General features: G+C 42.4%; 1 protein-coding gene across 4 annotated transcripts in view; it reads left to right on the top strand.

The window, feature by feature from the left end:
• The window catches only part of MSANTD3 (Myb/SANT DNA binding domain containing 3), a 36,864-nt gene extending 14,199 nt beyond the window's left edge, over positions 1–22,665 (top strand). For 3 of the 4 annotated variants that reach the window (XM_060409014.1, XM_015093012.4, XM_042242957.2), the window contains 2 exons: positions 9,800–10,250; positions 17,329–22,665. In XM_060409014.1, the coding sequence (XP_060264997.1) occupies positions 9,833–10,250; positions 17,329–17,738 (828 nt within the window). In that variant the 5' untranslated portion in view covers positions 9,800–9,832 and the 3' untranslated portion in view covers positions 17,739–22,665. Of the gene's footprint in view, positions 1–6,646; positions 6,775–9,799; positions 10,251–17,328 lie in introns of all 4 variants that reach the window. The other variant, XM_060409012.1, reaches the window with a different exon arrangement.
• The last annotated feature ends 391 nt before the right edge of the window (positions 22,666–23,056 follow it).

Below are 23,056 nucleotides of genomic sequence, written 5' to 3'. Positions count from 1 at the left end.
TTCTCTTGGCTTGTAGGTGGCTGCCATCTCTGTGTGCTCACGCGACCTCTTTGTAACCAGCGGTTGGTGGTGGTTGGGGAGGCAGGGAACAAGAGCTCTCTTGTCTTTTCTTATTAGGTCACTAATCTTCTTGAGCCAGGACTCCACCCTTATGACCTCATTCCATCTTGTTGTTGTTATTCAGTCATGCAGTCCAACTCTTTGCGACCCCATGGACTACAGCATGCCAGGCTTCCCTGTCCTTTACCATCTCCTGGAGCTTGCTAAAACTCATGTCTATTGAGTCAGTGATGCCATCCAGTCATCTCATCCTCTGTCTTCCCCTTTTCCTCCTGCCTTTTATCTTTCCCACCATCAAGGTCTTTTCTAATGAGTCTATTCTTCCATCAGGTGGCCAAAACATTGGAGCTTCAGCTTCAGCATCAGTCCTTCCAATGAATATTCAGGACTTTTTTCTTTAGGATTGAGTGGCTTGATCTCCTTGCAGTCAGGGACTCTCAAGAGTCTTCCCCAACACCACAGTTCAAAAACATCAATTCTTCAGCGCTCAGCCTTCTTTATGGTCTAGCTCTCACATGCATACATGAGTACTGGAAAAACCATAGCTTTGAGTAGATGGACCTTTGTTGGCAAAGTAGTGTCTCTGCTTTTTAATACACTGTTTAGGTTTATCATAGATTTCTTTCAAGGAGCAAGCATCTTTTAATTTCATGGCTGCAGTCACCATCTGCAGTGATTTGGGGGCCCCCCAAAATAAAGTCTGCCACTGTTTCCATTGTTTCTCCATCTGTATGCCATGAAGTGATGGACTGGATGCCATGATCTTCATTTTTTGAATGTTGAGTTTTAAGTCAGCTTTTTCACTTTCCTCCTTCACCTTCATAAGAGGCTCTTTAGTTCCTCTTTCATTTCTGCCATAAAGGTGGAACCATCTGCGTATCTGAGGTTATTGATATTTCTCCTGGCAATGTTGATTCCAGCTTGTGGTTCTTCATCCAGCCCAGCATTTCTCATGATGTACTCTGCATATAAGTTAAATAAACAAGGTGACAATATACAGCCTCGATGCACTCCTTTCTCAATTTTGAACCAGTCCATTTGTTGTTCCATGCTCAGTGCTAACTGTTGCTTCTCGGCCTGTTTTCTCATTCAATCTTAATTGCTTCCTTAAAAGCTTATCTCCAAATACAGTTACTGTGAGGGTTACGGTTGCAACAAATATGTTTTTTTAGGGGGATGGGTTGAATACAAACATTTAGTCCCCTAACAGATGGATTTTTAAGGTGGATATTAAATGTACTTATTACAGTCTTCCGGTGGTTTAGTCAGTGTTATTGTTTTGGGAATTGTGCTGATTATTTCCTCTTTGTTCTTTTATAGTATTGAAATCCTGCTATTTTATTTAGTTCTGTCTATGGGTCTTTGCTTAGCCCACGAGGAATTTCCATCATATTTGGACTTTGCTATTTTATTTGACCATTTTTACTTTCGTGCAGCTTTTGGTGTACTGATTATTTTATCACATATGATACTCTTCTGTGCATGTAGGCAGTTTTATGTCCACATCAAAAGACATGGATTCATTAAATTTTGCCGAGGGCCCACAAGGTGAGGGTCCCTGGTCTGCTTGTTGTCCTACAGCGATGCATCTGCACTCTGTCTAGCAGAACAACGGACGGAAAAGATGATCCATACTGAGTAGAGCTGGGGGCAGTTTTTAATAAAAGTTGATGCAGCAGAGGCTTGTTATGTTGTCATATATAACCAGTTATGGACATTCCTGAGCAGTTTGAAGCTGGAAGGTGCTTTCTAGTCTCGGCGTTTCTACTAATAAGCTGTGCCTGGACATCTCCTTCTCTGGGAAGTGTTTGTTTACTTAGGACTGTCAGTCAGGTGCTCCAGCACAACATCAGCGTCCAGTCTCCCTGAGGTGTGAAAGCTCCATATTATTGCTACAGTTACTTTTCAGACACACATTCTTAGCAGATCAACAGTGGGCGTTATTTCAGTGCCCTGGTTAGAGTGAGAGCAAGGCACCTGGGTGGGGGTGGGGGACTGGAGACCCTGGGTTTGAAGGAAAGGGGAGGGGGGAGCCAACAAATGGAGAAGGGCAGAAGCAGGCATAGCTCCTAGGCTGCTCTGCCCTAGGACCTTTCCCTGCTGACAGTTAGATTGCTGATTGACAAGTAATTTGAGCAGGGGCACTAGAGGCTGTCGCTAGGTCTGAAAGAAGTGGGCTAAGTAGAGCAGAGAGCAGCCTGGGCATGGAGTCAGACCTGGGTTTAAATCCTAGTTCTGCTACTTACTATTGTGTGACCACAGGCAAGTTACTGAGCCTCATTTTTCTGATCTGGGAAACACGAATGATAATTGGTTAGTGGAGATGTATAGCCCACGTCAGAAGACTGTTGGGGAATCCATAGGGGACCTTTGGGGTACGCTGTCTCATACCAAAATCCTTTTATAGCCTGTCAAGATGCAACCACATGGCCAAGGGAGGCCTGCTGTTCTACAAAATTAGGCAAAGTAAACTGGTAACTTTCAATTTACTTAGCTAGTGATTAAATAACAGTTTAGTTAATAGGCTATTAATGGTCCCCAGGTGTTGGTAATTCTGAATATCTGCTTTTGAGAGAGTTGTATAATTTCTTCTTGTACTTTCCTAGTTTTTTTTGTTTCAGCAGTGTAACAAATGATGCTCTCAGGGGCTATTTTGGGGAGGATTAAGAGATATAGTGCATATTAAGCGGTTAGTATAGTGTCATGCCTACAGTATAGCCTCAATAATGGTTATCTGCTATTGTTATTACTGCTCTTATTAGAGACCGAACTGGCCGCAGTTAGGTTGAGATCGTTGATGAATTTAGATCCCCACCAGCCCACCACCACCTGGTGGCAGTTAGTGGTACTGCACACCTTTTGAGGGGGAATTATTAAAGCGCTTGGAACTAATTCCCTGTAGTTTCAATTCCACTAAGTATCACAGGGACTTTGTTAGGCAAGAGTGTGGCCTATTTGCTTGGGAGCTGCAATTCATATATCACTAAACAATGAAGGGACATATTTTTCACCTCCACAGTTGGCACAGATTATTAAAATATGTTAACAGCAGAAGTCAATCAAGTGGGAATATCAGTTGGTACACCATTTCTGAAGGACAGTGATGGAACAAGTCTTGAGCGTTTTTTTATCTTTTTTGGCAACTGTTCCTCTCCTGGGAATTTATCTTGAAGAAATAATCAAGGATAGGAGAAAGAGGCTTATTTAGAAAGAAAATGTATATTGTGTATAAGATATTATTACCTTTAATAGAACAAAATAGCAAACGATCCCTTTTTCATTTGGGAATCAGGTTCCCAATCCTCATAGCAGTGATTCTTAAAAAGAGTGGGGCATGGGAGAAGGTAGACATCTGGGGGCAGAAGAGTTGGGGTGGGGTTCATATAGTGTAGTGTGTAGGTTAAGAACATTTGGTATACCTATTGATTTCATAATAAAAACTATAGAACATAAAACATAAACCATAAAATTGAACATAGACATCTTGGTAGATAGAGATACTATAGGAAGAGATATATTGTAAGGAGCATGTGTTAATAAATTTCAGTTTGGGAACATTACTTTATAGGAAATAAGAGTATTGATGAAGGGGAAAATTACTTTTGACCTCTGGGAGAGACGGGGTCTGAATTGGATGGATCATCATAGGAATATTAGAGCCACGTGGCTGAAGCATAGGCCTGGTAATTTAGCGGTTCAGGACTTGTCTCCAAAGGTAAATTCTCCTCCCATGGACAGAGGAGCCTGGCAAGCTACAGTCCATGGGATTGCAAAGAGTCGGACACGACTTAGCAACTAAACAACATTTCTCTTTGCCCAAGACCTGAGGCCAAACCACCTCTGGCTTGTCTAAAGCTCTAGATTTTTTTAAAATATAAATTTATTTATTTTAATTGGAGGTTAATTATTTTACAATATTGTATTGGTTTTGCCATACATCAGCATGAATCTGCCACAGGTATACACATGTTCCCCATCCTGAACCCTCCTCCCTCCTCCCTCCCTGATTCATCCCTCTACAACCGATTTAAGTTTGGAATTGGAAAGAATAAATAACTTTTCAACTAGATTAACTTTACAGCTAGCAACTTTTTCAATGAGAAATTGATAGAGTAGAATGTTTCTTTTTTTTTTTTACATGCAATTTTTATTTGTGACATGAAAACTATAACATTTTATTTATTTTTTTTTAATTTTAAAATCTTTAATTCTTACATGCGTTCCCAAACATGAACCCCCCTCCCACCACCCTCCCCATAACATCTCTCTGGGTCATCCCCATGCACCAGCCCCAAGCATGCTGTATCCTGCGTCAGACATAGACTGGCGATTCGATTCTTACATGATAGTATACATGTTAGAATGCCATTCTCCCAAATCATCCCACCCTCTCCCTCTGAGTCCAAAAGTCTGTTATACACATCTGTGTCTTTTTTGCTGTCTTGCATACAAGGTCGTCATTGCCATCTTTCTAAATTCCATATATATGTGTTAGTATACTATATTGGTGTTTTTCTTTCTGGCTTACTTCACTCTGTATAATCGGCTCCAGTTTCATCCATCTCATCAGAACTGATTTTAACGTGGATGTGTTCATAATGAATGTGAGGGCAGGCACCTTGTATCTGGAGACACTGATCACACTGACCTTAACTTTTGGGAGGAAGTGGTACATGGTGGGAGACCAGACCAGGTTCTATCGCCCTCATGTTAAGTCCACATTTCCTTGGCTTCTATTTAAAGGTTCTCTGATCTAGCCAGGTCCCCTCCACACTCAGGTCTCCCAGATTTCAGTTATTTACAGCTATAGTTGGGACTTCCCTGGGGGTCCAGTGTTAAGAATCTGTCTTGTGATGCAGGGAATGCGGGTTCAATCCCTAGTCTGGGAACTAAGATCCCATGTGCCTCAGAGCAACTAAGCCCACATACCACAACTAGAGAGTCTGCAACGAAAGATCCTGCGTGACGCAGTGGGGGTTCCCTGAACCGCAACTAAGACCCGACACAGCCAAATAAACATTGAAAAATAAAAAACTACAGTAACCCCTCCCCACGTGTGAATTTAAGTCAGTGTTTTAAAACTTAAAAGCCACAGTCTTTCTCCTCCACCCTAACTGTGCAACTTTTCAAATATGAAGATCGAGAGGATAATTTGATGGATCTTAGTGTGCCCATCACTCTTATTCAGATGTCCCGTTTTTTGGTCAGTGGGGCTCCTTTCAAGTTAGTTTCTATTTCTTTTCATAGCGGGCTGGTCAGTTTTAAATGGACCGCAATTGTCAGTATCTTGATACTTGTCTGTTACTCTGAAAACTCAGAGGCTTGAAGAACATGAAGAGGACGGGGCGTATCAGCCCTTTCCACAAAGAGGGTAATGCAGCGCTTGCTTTATCGCTGCACTCTCTGGTGCTTAGTGACATTCTTGCCACGATGAATCTGAGAGATTAATTTTGTAGGAAGTTTTCTGTGAATAAAAGATGTCGGAGTGTATGTGGTCATAAAACACATAGGTTCAGTGGAATAAGACATTTATTAAGCATCTGTTGTGTGAAAGATGCTGGTTCAGCACTGGGGAGGATGGCAGGATGACCTAGGGAGTCATAGTTGAGTAAGAGATAATTGTGAAATGGTACTAAGAATACCAGGTGACTCGAACTCACAGAGGCAGAGAGTAGAACAGTGCATACCAAGGACTGGAGTTGGGAGTGGGGGAAATGGGGAGAGGTTGGTTAAGGGGGTACAAGGTGCAGTTATGTGGGATGAGTCAATCTAGGGATCTAAGGTACAGGAATGAGATTATAGCTAATAATGCTGTATTGAATATTGGAAACATGATGAGAGACTAGATTTTAGGTAAAATCACACGCATAGAAGGTAACTGTGAGGAGACATGTTATTTAGCTTGATTGTAGTAATCAAGCTGTGTATTTTACATATATACAATTTTTAAAAAAATATTAAAAGGTATAGCATATTTTTACATTTATTACAAATATAAAAATCTATGGTTCAGTTCAGTTACTCAGTCGTGTCTGACTCTTTGCGACCCCATGAACTGCAGCACGCCAGGCCTCCCTGTCCACCACCAACTCCCGGAGTTCTCTCAAACTCACCTCCATCAAGTCGGTGATGCCATCAAGCCATCTCATCCTCTGACGTCCCCTTTTCCTCCTGCCCCTAATCCCTCCCAGCATCAGGGTCTTCTCCAATGAGTCAGCTCTTCGCATGAGGTGGCCAAAGTATTGGAGTTTCAGCTTCAGCATCAGTCCTTCCAATGAACACCCAGGACTGATCTCCTTTAGGATGGACTGGTTGGATCTCCTTGCAGTCCAAGGGACTCTCAAGAGTCTTCTCCAACATCACAGTTCAAAAGCATCAATTCTTTGGCACTCAGCTTTCTTTATAGTCCAACTCTCACATCCATACATGACCACTGGAAAAACCATAGCCTTGACTAGACGGACCTTTGTTGGCAAAGTAATGTCTCTGGTTTTTAATATGCTAATCTATGGTATATAGATTCTAATAATGATAAGGGCATGTGTGCTAAGTTGTGTCCGACTCTTTGTGACCTGATGGACTTTAGCCTACCAGGCTCCTCTGTCTGTGGGATTCTCCAGGCAACACTATTGGAGTGGGTTGTCATGCCCTCCTCCAGAGGATCTTCCTAACCGAGGAACTGAACTTGCATCTCTACGTCTCCTGCATTGGCAGGTGGGTTCTTTACCACTAGCACCAACGTCATGCAGCATGGCCAAAAATAAATAAAATGAAAATTCATTAATTGGTAAAGGATATAGACTGTGCTATATCTATAAAATGGACTATCCTTTGGCAATAACAAAGAATGAAGTATCGATATGCACCACAGTGTACACAGACCTTAAAAACATTATGCAAAGTGAAAGAAGTCACAGATTATTCCATTTGTATGAAATGTCCAGGAAAAAAAAAGAGGGGCATTGGACTCAATCTTCAAAGTGTTCAGGCCCTTGCACCTCTGAAATTATATTAATTATTTACATGGAACTGTACACTTTTAAAAGTGGCCCTTATAGCTTAAGGATCACAGACTCCAAGTCCTCATTTTAAAGATAAAGAAACTGAGGTTCCTCTAAGAGCATGGACCTATCTGCAGCCACAAACATAGTGATGGAAATGTCAGATCTTCTGGGGTGATTTCGGATGGTTCTAAAATCTTGGTAGTGTTTGTATTATCTGTTATATTACGCCACTCAGTGCTTTCTCTTATCTTCAGCTGTAACAAAACTTTGAGAGACCTGTGTAGTTCAAAAGGTGCCTAACGTGAATTTGAGGAATTATCTGTTCCTTAATGTTTCAGTTCAGTTCAGTTAGTTGCTCAGTTGTGTCCGACTCTGCAACCCCATGAACTGCAGCACGCCAGGCCTCCCTGTCCATCACCAACTCCCGGAGTTCACTCAAACTCACGTCCATCGAGTCAGTGATGCCATCCAGCCATCTCACCCTCTGACGTCCCCTTTTCCTCCTGCCCCCAGTCCCTCCCAGCATCAGGGTCTTCTCCAATGAGTCAGCTCTTTGCATGAGGTGGCCAAAGTATTGGAGTTTCAGCTTCAGCATCAGTCCTTCCAATGAACACCCAGGACTGATATCCTTTAGAATGGACTGGTTGGATCTTCTTGCAGTCCAAGGGATTCTCAAGAGTCTTCTCCAACACCACAGTTCAAAAGCATCAATTCTTCAGCACTCAGCTTTCTTCATAGTCCAACTCTCGCATCCATACATGACCACTGGAAAAACCATAGCCTTGACTAGGTGGACCTTTGCTGGCAAGTTAATGTCTCTGCTTTTGAATATGCTATCTAGTTGGTCATAACTTTCCTTCCAAGGAGTAAGCGTCTTTTAATTTCATGGCTGCAGTCACCATCTGCAGTGATTTTGGAGCCCCCCCAAAATAAAGTCTGACACTGTTTCCACTGTTTCCCCATCTATTTCCCATGAAGTGATGGGACCCGATGCCATGATCTTAGTTTTCTGAATATTGAGCTTTAAGCCAACTTTTTCACTCTCCTCTTTCACTTTCATCAAGAGGCTTTTTAGTTCCTCTTCACCTTCTGCCACAAGGGTGGTGTCATCTGCATATCTGAGGTTATTGATACTTCTCCTGGCAATCTTGATTCCAGCTTGTGCTTCTTCCAGCCCAGCGTTTCTCATGATGTACTCTGCATAGAAGTTAAACAAGCAGGGTGACAATAAATAGCCTTGATGGACTCCTTTTCCTATTTGGAACCAGTCTCTTGTTCCATGTTTAGTTCTAACTGTTGCTTTCTGACCTGCATATAGGTTTCTCAAGAGGCAGGTCACGTGGTCTGGTATTCCCATCTCTTTAATTTTCCACAGTTTATTGTGATACACACAGTCAAAGGCTTTGGCATAGTCAATAATGCAGAAATAGATGTTTTCTAAAACTCTCTTGCTTTTTCGATGATCCAGAGGATGTTGGCAATTTGATCTCTGGTTCCTCTCCCTTTTCTAAAACCAGGTTGAACATCTAGAAGTTCGCGGTTCACGTATTGCTGAAGCCTGGCTTGGAGAATTTTGAGCATTACTTTACTAGTGTGTGAGATGAGTGCAGTTGTGCGGTAGTTTGAGCATTCTTTGGCATTGCCTTTCTTTGGGATTAGAATGAACACTGAACTTTTCCAGTACTGTGGCCACTGCTAAGTTTTCCAAGTTTGCTGGCATATTGAGTGCAGCACTTTCACAGCATCATCTTTCAGGATTTGAAATAGCTCCACTGGAATGCCATCACCGCCACTAGCTTTGTTCATAGTGATGCTTTCTAAGGCCCTCTTGATTTCACATTCCAGGATGTCTGGCTCTAGGTGAATGAGAGAAACAAATTAACACAATAGAGTTCCGCATAGATGTTCAGCTTTTCTTTTTTGTGGCTGTTCTGTACCACATAGGGGCTTCCTCAGTGGCCCAGTGGTAAAAAAAAATCCACCTGCAATGCAGGAGACACAGGAGATGCAGCTTCGATCCCTGGGTTGGGAAGATCCCCGGAGGAGGGCATGGCAGCCCACTCCAGTGTTCTTGTCTGGAAAACCCCATGGACAGAGGAGCCTGGTGGGCTAACGCCCATGGGGTCGAAAAGAGTCGGGCATGACTGAAGCGACTGAACGCACAGGCATGCACCATGTAAACAGGCTCCACTGGTGGCTCAGAGGTAAAGAACCTGCCTTCCTAGCGGGAGATATGGGTTTGACCCCTGGGCAGGGAAAATCCCCTGGATAGGAAATGGCAATCCACTCTAGTATTCTTGCCTGGAGAATCCAAGGACAGAGGAGCCTGGTGGGCTACAGTCCGTGGGATGGAAAAGAGTCAAACACGACTAAACACAATAACCAGCTAACCACAAAATAGCCAAGAGGTACAGCAAAGATTCTACTGGTTGGGTAGCCATTCCCTTCTCCAGGGGATTCCCCCGACCTAGGGATTGACCCGCTTCTCCTGCATTGCAGATAGATTCTTTACCATCTGAGGCACCAGGGAACCCCCACTTGAAAATCTGTTCTTAAGTAAAAATCCCATTCCTGGTGAACTTCTGTATGTTTTCTTGAGAATATCACAACTCAATATTAAAGGGGCGGGGGGGAAGTGCCCTACTTCAGACATCGGAATCAAGTCAGGGATGGAGCTTGAGCTGATGCCTTTATAGCTGGAGTTGATAATGATTGTTTCAAACTTCCTGTTCCAGGATAGCTAACAGCCAGGAGAAACACAGTGGAAAATGCAAAACAACGAAATCATAAAACCTGCCAAATACTTCTCAGAATTGGAAAAGAGCATCCTGCTGGCGTTAGTAGAAAAGTACAAGTATGTGCTGGAATGTAAGAAAAGCGATGCGCGAACTATTGCCCTCAAGCAGCGCACCTGGCAGGCGCTTGCCCACGAGTACAACTCCCAGCCCAGCGTGTCGCTGCGGGATTTCAAACAGCTGAAGAAGTGCTGGGAGAACATCAAGGCTCGGACCAAAAAGATTATGGCCCACGAGAGGAGAGAGAAAGTGAAGCGCAGCGTCAGCCCGCTTCTGAGCACCCACGTCCTGGGGAAGGAGAAGATTGCCAGCATGCTGCCGGAGCAACTGTACTTCCTGCAGAGCCCTCCCGAGGAGGAGCCCGAGTACCACGCTGAGGCCGCTGCCCAAGGTATCGTGCGTGCCGCCCGCTGGCACCTTCCCCTCGGGTAGCCGTTTGACATTGCACTGTTCAAGTCCTTCATTTCCACGGAGCTTAGGGAAAAAAAAATAACTTTCCTATCAGACTTGACTTTCTTAATTCAGAATTTCTGGATTAGATAGGACATTCAAGTCATGTTGTCCATAAAAACAGAAGCTCTTCTCTCCTTGTGAGAGGTCTCAGTAATCACTATTATCACCTAAGAGGGAAAAATAAGGGGCTGCATCAGTAGAGTTATGAATGAAGTACCTTAGTTGCTTATCTCAATCTGTCATATATTAAAGAGACTTTGAGGATTTATACTCATTTCAGTCAATCATATGTTTCATCTTTCAAAAGTAGTTTTGAAGGACTGTTCCGTGCAAAGCACCACACTAAGTTCCTCAAAAGGCCATGTTAGGAAAGTGAACTATTTCAAAGTTACCAAAAGTACAGAGGCTAATATACGAAACACCCATTTAGCAGTCACCCAAGTTAAAAACTAGCATTTCTACCTATTATAATATTGTGATCTATAGCTTTGTTTTGTGTACTCCAGGAAACATGAGAAATTCTGGAAAAAATTCATTTTAGTTTTAATATACTTTTTTGAAAAGAGAAAATGTCATACATAATTCTTAGGGAAGTAAAAGAATGTCATATAATTAAGACTGTAACAGTAGCGGGTCATGGCTTTAAAAAGTTGAAATTAAGGGGCTGTTGAAATGTCTCTAGGCAAGGGGAGGGTGAGAATGCATATAGACAAAGTATCGGTAATTTTTGCCTCTTTTGAGATAGGAAAGATCAGTTTATGTAAAGATTCATGGCAGTTTGCAGAAAATATACCTTGATGCAGAGGAAGATTTCTGGGAAGGCCAGCAGGCTGCTCAAAAGGCCCTCCAAGGACCCAGACAGCCAGGATTTGCCTGGAAAAATCCAACTCTTGGCTTGCAGGATGAGAAATTCACTTATTAGTGTCCCGAGAGTAAACTGAAGCTCTGAGGGACTGGTTAATTAAAAGTCACAAGAAACTGTTTAAAACCAAGAATGTTATTCATGTAGAGTGGAAAAGATAATAACATATTTCAGTTAGCACTTTTTTTTTTCATGTCTGCAGATCATCCTGGGAAGCTTAATTATGATCAAATGTTTGTTTTCTGATCATTTGGCCAAGGTTAAATCTAGGAAGCCAGTTGAATGTCAGGCAACTCATGTGTTGTTTCTCAGGGCAGGATCTCTGTGTTTAAGTTGATTCTTGAGGTCCCCAGCTGGGGAAGCTTCCAGTGTTAATATGAACACTGCCAGCTCTCTCTCCTCCATCCTCACTGCTGCTTCTGTGCTAAAGTGGGGTCCGCTGCTAATTGACAGTGTCCTTGCCTTGGAGATGTTTACAGCTTCAGCCAGTTCCTCTCCATTATGCTGGCCTTGGGTGATTCTATGTCTGTGAGGCAGTGAAAGGAATGGTGCTGGGGGAGGTGAATCAGCAGGGCTGCTTTTCAGGTTGCTTATATTCCCTGAGAGATGTTGCTGAGGAAGATGCTGGTGTGGACTGCATGCAGTTCACTTTGCAGATCTGCTGTCTGCATGATTGTGTATTGATGATTGTGTATTGACAGTCTTATTTTCCCATTTTCAAGTTCTTGAGTAGGAACTAGAAAGTCTATTCTTACAGATTTTTTTTCCTCTTGCTTTTTAGAGGAAAGGATATAACTTATTTACTCATAAACACAATTTCTAAATTTTCAACCAGAAGGAAATAAATGTGGATTCTCAGTGTCCTTCCTGTAGTGACGTTTGCTAGAGATTCACTTGTAAAGAGAGTTACTTTAAATTGGCTGTGTGTACATATATGGCACATGAGACTTTTTGCTGATGGTTCTTAAGGTACAGCCATATGCTGTCTGGTTCCTGTTTCCAGGTCAGATCTGGAGGGTGGTGGAGAAGTATGTTGCTTTGTCAGTTGGGAACTGGGTCCAAAATAATTTGTATTCTCTAGTAGCGAAGGTACTGGAACTCTTTCCATACATTAAAGCAGCTTTGAGGTTACCTCACCCATTTTGCATTTCAACTTACTTTTAAGTAAGAAAAAGGAGGCTGGAATTGTTAATCACTGTTTCCGGGTCTTGCTGGGGAAAAGGTCGAGAACCTGCTGTAGAGTTATGGCTCTCGTACTGTCGTGTACCTTTTGGCTCACGGACTCTGTGTGTGTGTGTGTTTAGTTAGTATCTCTGCTGACTTTGTCTCCACTGTCTCTCTGTCTCTACTGTGCTGTCCAGTGTAGCAGCCACAGGCCACGTGAGGCTGGCAAGCACTTGAAATGTAGGGAGACTGAATTGAGAGGTGCTGTAAATGTGCGCACTATATCTCAGAGATTTAGTACCAAAAAAACAGAATGTAAAGTCTTCCTCATAACATTTATATTGATTGAATGTTGAAAAGATAATACTTTAGATCTATTGGATTAAAAATATGTTACTAAAATTAATTTCACCTCTTTTTACTTCTTTAATGTGGTTATGAGAAGAAATTTGAATGCACATGTAACTCATATTTCTGTCGGACAGCACTGTCCTAACACCTTACACAGTGCCTGTGACAGAATTAGGTACTCAAAGATTTGTTGGAGGTTAAGCAGAGGAGCCTAACACATTCCCCTAGAGGCCTCCCTCCAACTATCTCTTATGTGAGATGTCTTCAACTGTGTCATCTTGATCACCGTCCCTTGCGTGTTCTTAGGTTTGTCAATAACTTTCATGAAATGTATATCTGGATTTGAATGCACTGGTCTTAACACTTAGGAACGAATTTGTGAAAAACGGGTATTTTCCCCTTAAATATATTAAAGGAATTTATACCCTGTAGATTTATGATATGTGACAATTTGGCTTCGATACTTATCTTCCATAATCTTTGGGGAACAGGTTTGCAGAACAAATTAAGGGAGTCGACAAAATTTGCTGGGGGTGATCAGGAGGATAGAATGGCCAAATGTCAGATACACGTAGGAAAACTAAGCTTTCAGGTAGGACTCAAGTATCTTGAGAGAACTTACATTTAATTCATCTGCGGTTAGTTCTCTGCTATACAGTTGTACTCCAGTAATGCAGACATAGGCATGCCAACCTATCAACCATTTCTTAATAAATCCCATTATTAGTCTTTTTAGTTTAATCCTGTTCTTTTGGGGTAGGAACTCCAGTACAGGGGACTGATTTTTATTTCTAGTCAAGACACACTAGATATATATAGGGCTGGAAAAGTCCTTTTTTGTGTATGTATTACTTGTACAAAAATCAGCATTATTTTTTTCCTTTTTTTTTAAATCCCCATTCACCACTTTCACTCTTTTCTCCTGAACCCTAATCATTCTAATGTGTTGTATATTCTCTCAACGTGTTTTTGAAAGCATGCATTGGTGTTGTATGTATGTATTTTATTTTTTGCAAGTATTAAAAATTTACATAGATTAAAAATCGTGCTATAGATGCCATTCCTTTTTCTCTTACCTCTTTTCTTAGAATGTTTTAAAGATCTATCCCCAGCACAGTGAGTATATCTAACTTGTTTCTTTTAGTTGATGTATAATATTCTGTAGTGTACATGCCCGGCATCTTATTTATCCATATTCCCTGTCAGTCCTGGTTCCATTTTTTCTGCTGAGAAGGGCTGAGTTTTAGCCTGAACATAGTTACCTTTCCATCCTTTGACTGCCTTCATTGGTTTTCCTGATGAAATTAAACTTGCTCAAATTGCCCAAGTGGAAGAACCTCCCTTGACTGTGTTCTCTGCTTCCAGGAAACACTTTAGGCCTTCTCACCTGTTTTGCACACGATCGAGTTGTTTGCTACTTCAGGTGGCTTTGTTTTACCTGGGAGAGAGATTACATGGTGTGTGTTTGCAGCAGGTTGCCATTCCCAGGAGAGTCTTTTTCCAATTAAGAGGAGACTCTCCCTATCTGAACACTAGCTTCCAATCATTGGAGCTAATATTTGTGTGAAAGTTAATTAACTACTCCATCGGGCTTCTCTGGTTTTAAGCTCCAGCTTCTAGCAGAGTCTTGAGAGATCTGGCTTTTTAAATTTAAAATGTGCACACGTTTAAACTAAAAAAAAATAATAATTTTAGAGTAGACTCATTTATCTGTTCCCAGACATAAACATACTGTGTTCATGTTCATAAGTCTAGAGAGAAATTTGGAGGTCAAAATTTGAAATATACACCCATAGTCTTAATAATCAGTGATTTTATAGTGGATACAACCTGCAGACTGCATTTCAAGATATGTAAGTAATCAGCTGAGCAGGTGATATAATGAGAGGCTGGGTGTTGTAATAGTTGAGCTTGAGTCAGACAGACCTGGATTGGAGTCCTGGTTCTTTCAACTAGCCAAGTGACTTTAGCTTATTGTGTTTGGTTTTCTATAATAGTACCTCCCTCAAGGACTTCCCTGGTGGTCTAGTGGTTATGACTCCATGTTCCAGTGCAGGGGCACAGGTTCGATCCATGGTCGGGAAGCAAAGGTCTCACATGCCATGGGGTGTGACCAAAAATGAAATAAAAAATAAAAACACCTCTCTCAGAGGGTTGTTGTAAGGATTGAATGAGATAATGCTGCAAAGCACTAGCCTAGTGCCTGGTTAGCTGCTCAGAAAATGGTATTGCTGTCATCATTGTCATCATCAGAAGGCCCCTAAAGCCAAGACTTATTGAGATAAAAATAAGCATTTAGAAATTGGGAGAGATGAGTAGTATTGTCAGGGCATGGACTTTTTAAAAGCTCAGAGGAGTATCCAGAACTGTCCTCTGGAATGAAATCAAAGAGAGAAGAGGCTAAAGGTACCATAAAACGTCTAATGTGTCCAGTCTTCTTTGAAGACAATTTCAGATCTGAGACTTGAAAGAAGCAGATGAGGCAATCCTCTTTGCATTTGGTCCCATCTGAGGGACCCCATTCTCGGTGCCCAGCCGTCTCCAGTCCTTTGTCCTGCGCCTCGGCTCTCCACTCAGAATGCTATTCTTTCTTCACAGTTGTGCCGTGTTGAGAGCGATGTGACCCTCTGCAGCCAATCATCCCGCACACATTTCTTACAAGCCCAGCAGTGTGTCAGGCCCTGAGCTGGGTCCTCCAGGAGGATGAATCAGAGGCAGTGTCTGTCTTCAAAGTGCTCAGAGACCTGAAGGGAAGGTAGTTAAACCGCCAGTTTTAACAAGTGCTCTGCCAGAGGTAGGCTCCGGAGGCAGTGGGAGCGCGAGGGAAGGACATCTAATTGAGGCTGTAGCCGCTGGAGTTGGGAAGACTCCTAGGGAGACATTTTCATTATCTCTGGATGACGCAGGAGTCCTTTTAACCTTCCCTTTCAAAAGTAAGATTTTTTTTTACCTTTTCTTTAAGCTTAATTAGGGACTAGTTATGGTTGTTACCTAACCCCTTGGAGTGAAATCATCTAAACAGCAGCCATTTTCTTTTTATTAACAGAGTGTTACGAGTTAGGTCTCCCCCAGTAGCCATTAACATTCCCGGCATCCCATCTTCTGGAATAATGGAGTGGACGTACTAATGTAATCAACTCTGTTAATAAATTGATGTTATTTTTCTCCAAGGAGAGGAGTCTCATTATTGGAAATATAAAGCGCTCCAAGAAAGCATTGGAGTCAAAGCTAGAATCCAGTCCTACCACATGGAATCATGGGTTAGTGGTGTTAGTGGTTTCCTTATGGAAACTCCCTAACCGATACTTGTATCATTGCCCCATAAAAATACTAGGGCAAACATGGCACCACCAAACATGGCAACCTTTTGTATCCATAAGCTCTGTTCTCTTCTGTTCAAAGCTTCAGCGTGTAAATATTTACTAGGCATCCGCTAGATACCAAGCAAAATAATTGGTGCCCAAGGATAAAAGAAATGAATAAGTCACAGTCCTCAAACAATACCAGGATGTGTTAAGTTCAATAACAAGAGAAAGGGAGAGGGCTGAGGTTTCACAGAGCAAGTAGCATTGACCCTGAATGAAGTAGGGGTTAGGGAGGAGGTTGGAAGGGAAACTGGAGTAAGAATGTGTGTTTGAGTGAGGGGCTGGGGACAATCAGTGAGCCCAACTGTAGGCTGAAGGAGCAGTGAGCATTATGGGAGAAAATAAGGATTGCGGTAGAATTGGAGGATACTTGGGATTTTGAAGAGTAAGTCAAAGAAGATAAAGGAAGGTTGGAATTAGATTATGAGGGTTACTTAGGGGGGATTGAAAACAGAGCCAGAGATAGGAACCCCAGGGGAACATTTAAGTGTGAGCCAGAAAAGAGAAGAAAGAGCAATCAGAGAGGAAACTTATAAACCAATGGTTCAGAAGCTAATAGGGGGGGAAAAAAGTCAAGAAGGATCGTCAAATGCTAGGGAGAAGTTTCATAAGAGGGACGTCAGAAATTGTCTGTAGGATCTGAATATTGACCCCCAGATGGCAGCTAGAGGGAACAGCCAAATGTAGGGGACTGAAGAGAAGTCTGAGGAAGTTAAGCCAGGGAATGTAGCCTCATCTTTCCAGGAAGAACCTTTGTGAGATGCCTCTCCAGGGAAAGGGGTAAGACCTGTGAACAGAACCCCCAACAATGGTGCCCTTGTGGAGACTGAACTTCAGTGTTCGTGGCTGAATGAGAATCAGAGAGGGAGATCAGACCAAGGGAGAACTTCTTAATCTGCAGACCGACCGCTGGCTTCGTACTGTGGTCTTGTGCTCACTGGGGGTTGTGCATATTTCATTTTAGAACTTACATCCACACACCCAGGTCTCCAGTCCTTGATAAGCACAGTCTCGGACCACTTTTCTCATAGTTCGCAGTGTCAGAAATGACATGATGAAACCTATTATCGTTACTTTCTTAAGGGAAAATTGCTTTCGATGTATTTTTTTTTTTTTTTAAGTCAGGAGTGACAGGGGTACCTGTGGCCATGCAGACCAGAGCAGATGCTGTCTCAAGTCATCCTGCCATGGGGGATCCTGTCGTTTGAAATAGGATTGATTTACTCTCTGCCTGTAAGATCTTTGAACATATGTTTTCTGCTACTGTTTTTCAGAATCATTTGCTGTTTCAAATAGAGAACTGTGCGATGATGAGAAAGAGTTCATACATTTTCCAGTATGTGAGGGGACCTCTCAACCTGAACCCTCGTGTTCAGCTGTCAGAATAACAGCCAATAAAAACTACAGGAGCAAAACCTCTCAGGAAGGTGCTTTAAAAAAGATGCATGAGGAAGAACACCATCAACAAATGTCCATCTTACAACTGCAGCTGATACAAATGAATGAGGTGCATGTGGCCAAAATCCAGCAGATAGAGCGAGAGTGTGAGATGGCAGAGGAGGAACACAGGATAAAAATGGAAGTTCTCAATAAAAAGAAGATGTATTGGGAAAGAAAACTGCAAACTTTTACCAAGGAGTGGCCTGTTTCCTCATTTAACCGGCCCTTTCCCAATTCACCCTAAAAGACTGTGGGGGCGGCCCCCTCGTAATTAATCTGTGTTGGCAAAGAAAGTCTGGAACACGAACTTGCGGTCAGTAACCTGTAACAGAGCTACGAACTAGGAAAATTAGAGTGGTAGTAGTCACTTAAGAATACATTCAGGTAAACAGCTGCACCCTATGTACCCCTTCAGTGGTAAAGAAGCTGTTAGAGTTTTCTGAAAATTATCACTTTGAGTGCTATCATTCTGAATGTAATGTCTCTTAATTAGAATTTGTACAAGAACCATGTGTGAGTGTTGTTGTTGTATTTTTTAATCAAATGCAAGTGTGACTATAAAGGGAGTGTGGCTGGGTTTTGTGGGTCTTTTTTTTTTTTTTTTAATTAAACAGCAGACCTTTTCTATCCAAATGAATGCCCTCCCATTGAAAGCGGCTGTCTTGGGAGGATACATGTTTCTCCAGTGGTGATGCTGTTGCTCAGAGTTTGCTAGAGGTCTTTCGGGAACCTCTGCAAGAGCTACAGCACACTTTTCAGTTTTTCTGTGTCATCTTCTGAGTGTGGATTTTCCGTTTTTAAACAGCCCGACATATGGAAGGTTATTTTCTAATGTGGCTCACAGACTGCCTTTTTTTCCCCCCTTTCCTCAAAGAAGAGTTCCAGATAATGTCTCCAACAATGGTAGCTTTGTTGGAACTAAGGATGTGATTACTTTGAGAGAGAAATGTTCGTTTAGAGTTCTACATTCTGTCATGCTTATTTCTTATTTTATTAAAAGACAAGACTTGCAATTTTATAGTCACACTGTGTATGTTTTTTAAAGGTGCTGCTTCCCCCACTGTGCTCCAGTTTTTGCCTTCCTGCTGTAGGTTCCTCCCAACTTTGTACTACTGAGTTCATGCTCGCCCTTAGTTTTAATCTTTAGCCACCTAAGGAAAGACCCTTCCCTCGCCGCACTCCTGGTGCTGGCTAATAGTAATGCTCCATAAGCATTACACAGTTGGTATTGAGCTTTTTCAGAATCCATTACCAATAGGTTTGGAAATATGGATTGATAAATGGATATTTTGACTGAGCTGTGGTATAACTTCTCCTGTAGCCTAGTGTGAAAAACAGCCTTGGGAGCTGGGCATAGCAGTAGGTGGGAGAAGCAAAGTGACGCTCAAGTGCCACGGCAGGTCAGCAGGGTCTGAGAATGAAACTTCAAGACTGTGTGTCGGGGAGGGAGGAGTATGTGTGGCAGAGGCTGTGTAGGTAGTGAAGGACTGGGAGTCAGGGCTTGAATTCTGAGCTTGGCTCTGCCTCAGGTGCTGTGTGACCTCGGGTAGCTCCATTTAGTCTTTGGCCGTGGTGTTTCCTGTCTCTAAAACAAGGGAGCTGGTCTAGATAACGATGAGACCAACTCCTTGACTATGGTGTGGTCTGCACAGTCTTGGACAATGGCTGCTAACATCATAATTGTCCGTAGGACGTGAGTCAACGGGGCTCAGCTCAGTGGCTAAGCTTCCTTTCATCATTTTGGAATTTGGGTCTCAGGGTCTGTAAATGCAGTAAAGTACATATGTACTCATATATGCATATGCACTGCATAAAACGTAAATGGATATCAATTTATTATATGCACTGAGCATATTTTAAATACCTTAGAGGAACCAGTTATTAAAGGGAACCCATGAAGACTCGTCTTCTTTCAAAGGAAGGATGCTTTTGTAAGGATTTGTGTTCTTAGTTGTTTTTTTTTTTTAACCAAATGGACCCTTTAGAGAAGCAGCATCTGGAAAAAGTCTCAAGCTTCATGGATTTATGGGAGACAAATTAGGCCAGAGAATGGCAGGTCCTCAACACAGATGTGAACCGGCAAAAGTTTGATTCGCTTTATCTATTGGTCCACCTGAAAATCTCCTTAACATGCTGATTCTGGCATGGGGCTTGAGACTGTGCATTTCTTACAAGCTTCCAGGTTATGCCAGTTTTGCTTGTCTGATCACCATGATTCTGTGCAGCAAGGTTTTAGAGGACCCTGGTCTTAAAAAAAAAAAAAAAAGCACCACCATTGGGTTAGGTACATTTTTGTATACAGCACTGTGCCATATATTATTATTCTCTCAGAATTTGCCACCTAATCACACAAATAACAATGTGGAACAACACAAAAAGAGCTCACACTTATAATGGAATTGTAAAAGGATTGAACTAATTCCTAACTGAACAAATAAAGGATAATTAAACCAGCAGGCTAAAGCACGTGTTCTACTGTTAATGGTATTTAAGAGTTTATAACAGTTTTCAATCTTGAGTTGCATTAGAAGCAGTGTTTTATAAAAAAATTTGTCTCCACGGGTTCCATTCCCAGGAGATTCAGTTTACCTGGTTTGAGGCCTGGTCTTCTATATTTTGGGAAGCTTTGCAAAGGATGATGATGCCCAATTGAGACTGAGACCCACTGGTGTCGAGTTCACAAATGTGTATCATTTGGTCCTTAGTCCTGTGAAATCCAGCAGGAGTGAGGAAATGATGCTCAGAAGAAACACTTGCACCAGGCTGAAACTAGTGAATGGCAAAACAGAACCTCAGTGCTAGGTCTCTTGACTTAAATAGCCCCACCTGCCTGCTCCCACCCCATCCCTCAAAAGCTCTGTCATGGAATTGCTTTATCCTGAGAGCCAGATGACATCTACAGCTTACTCGTAAGGCCTCCACTTATGAACAGGTATATCCCAATGCATTCCACTTTTGAGTAGTTCTTTACCTGAGGTGGAAATGCAATAAACATCTCTTGGCAGGTGCTGTAGAGAATTGATAGATGAATACTAATACATCCCCTGCCCTGCAAAATCATGGACATAGCCCGGTAGGAGAGCTTGTACACAGCTGTCATGTATTTGATCAGTGCACATCTAGAGCATTTGTAGCTCAGCAGAGAGTGAAGAAGCTTGAAGGAAGGCCGCCTGGAGGAGGTAGCATTTGAGCTAAATTTTTAGAGCTGGTATTTTGGTAGGTGGAGATTCAGAAAGGAGAGCAAATTCACTAGATGTAAGATCCTGTTGAAGATTCGTGCAGTGAGACATGTAATTGGGAGGATGTGGGGCAATTTCCAAATTTGGCAGTAACATGATCAAAACGGTGCTCCAGGAGGAAGATTAGAAGATGGAACTGAGTTTAGAGAAGACGAGTCCAGAAGACAAGGTAGGAGGGCTTGGCTGTAGTTAGGATGAGATGATAGGAGGACCTAGAGGAGGCTGTAGTGCAAAACGAGGGAGACCAATGTGAAGGGCGGGAGTGGAATCACTCAGGCTTGGCAGCAGATTTCTTTTGTTGAAGCAGATGACTAAGGTTTTGAAGTCGATGCCTGAAAGAATGATGTTGATTGAAACAAAGGAAAGATGCATCTGGCTGGCAATGTCCTAGGAGAAGCCTGGGCACAAACTAGTGCGGTTGCTGCCACTCAGCCTGGAACACCAGCTCCTCCTATCATCTCCTATTTGGCTGTCACCTCTTTGCACTGACTTCTGCCACTTCAGCTGCCCGTGCTGCCCCTTGCACCTGTTCAGCTGACATTTTAACCCCTCCCCACTGGGTCCTCATCACCCGACTCATTTGGTGCTGTCTCTGCCATCAGTACCTCCACTGCAGCTAGTGGTGTTATCAGTCACCATCTCTTATAAAGGCTTCACACTTGAAAGGTCAGGAAAGACTGTCATTGACCCTTAACAACTGGGGGGCTAAGGGCACCAACACACCCAGCTGTGGAAAATCCGCCTGTAACTTTACAGTCAGCTCTCTGTATCTGCAATTCTGCATCTGGGGATTCAACCAACCGCAGATGGTGTCGTATTATGGTACCCAGCTATTGAAAACAATTTGAGTATGAGTGAACCTGCACAGTTCAAACCTGTGTTGTTCAAGGGTCAACTGATTTCTTTTATCTTGGGCTTCAGTTCTCTCCTAGTTGGCACCCACAAATTTCAGGGTATTTTTTAAGTGTCCCTTGTTGTGTAAAGATGCACTGATTGAGAGGCTAATTCCCACGTATGCCTGTTACAGCCACTTTACAATAATCAAACATAGAATCCTACATTATGCATTAAAAATTAGGAAATATTGTAGGAACTTTTCAGGGAGAATCTTAAAATACATTGTTTTTATTTTTATTTTTTTTTAAGACAAGAGCCAACAGAAGGAAAGAGGCATGGTGGGGCAGTGTATTTGAGTTGTCAACAGCTTCTGCAGTGTCAGGTCAATTACATCAGCACTTGGTCTGGACCAGGGGAGAGGAATGGTTCTGCCTCCTGGGAATGTCAGAAGGACCTGATAATTATATTTGGCAAAGCCATGAAGAGTGACTCTGTAATGTCATTGGAAAGAATTACTCCCTTAATAGCATCTCTAGATGTCCGAGCTGTTCAGATGGCATAGCACTTCTTTTCTGCTGCGACTTTCCTTTCCGCTGGGCTGCTTCCCAGCTGCTCCTCTTGTTCTTCTTTGCCCTTTTCTATCTTCTGCCTTCCCAGCCCTGTTTCTGCAGCCCCTCCTTCTGCACCCATGACAGTCTCCGCTGACCCTGTTTTAGAGTTGGAGTCACCTGAGAATGTGTGTGAGGGAGACACTTGCCAACACCCAGCATATTGAACGTGTGGTATCAATAAGGTGAAGTGTGTAGCCTTACACTAGCCATAATATCGACCATCTGCTTCCTTGCGGCATCCGCTACTTCTGTGTTGGTGGAACTCAGATGTCACGGGAAAGGTCACCGGTGATTCATGACTGCAACAAATTCTTTTCTTAATTGTGCCATATGTTATGCCCTTTAACACAACTTACTAATCTCTGCCTCGGTTTCTCCATCTGTGAAAGTGGTGTAATACTTATCTACCTCCCTTGAATGTTGTAAAGATTAGTCTCTGTTAGTAAAGCACTTTTGAAATAAAGAGTGATGTAAAGCGTTTTAACATTATTGTTGTCATTGTGACATGGATGCAACCCTATAGAGATGCTGCTCTGTAGGGGAAGAACCCCAAGGATACCCTGCTTTAGGAATACCCACTATAGAAAAGTTCCATAACAGATACCAGAGTGATTTGGGGGGGGGTATATGAAAAATTTCACCATAGCGTTTCTTTAAACAGTGCTTTGGTTCATTTAGAATGAGATGTGATTATAGAAGAGTGATTTATGTAAGATTTTTAAAGAACATATCTATTGAACCTCTATTACCTCATATAATAGTAGGGTTTGCAAGCTGATTATTAACCTAACAGTGCAGTTTATCATCATTAGGTGGGAAACTTCTATTTGTACATTCTCCAGATGTCCAGATTTTGTGCGTGAAGGTTTTTTCAC

Source organism: Ovis aries, chromosome 2 (genome assembly GCF_016772045.2).
Source record: "Ovis aries strain OAR_USU_Benz2616 breed Rambouillet chromosome 2, ARS-UI_Ramb_v3.0, whole genome shotgun sequence".
Lineage (NCBI taxonomy): Eukaryota > Metazoa > Chordata > Mammalia > Artiodactyla > Bovidae > Ovis > Ovis aries.
This window is presented reverse-complemented; position numbering and strand designations above follow the sequence as displayed.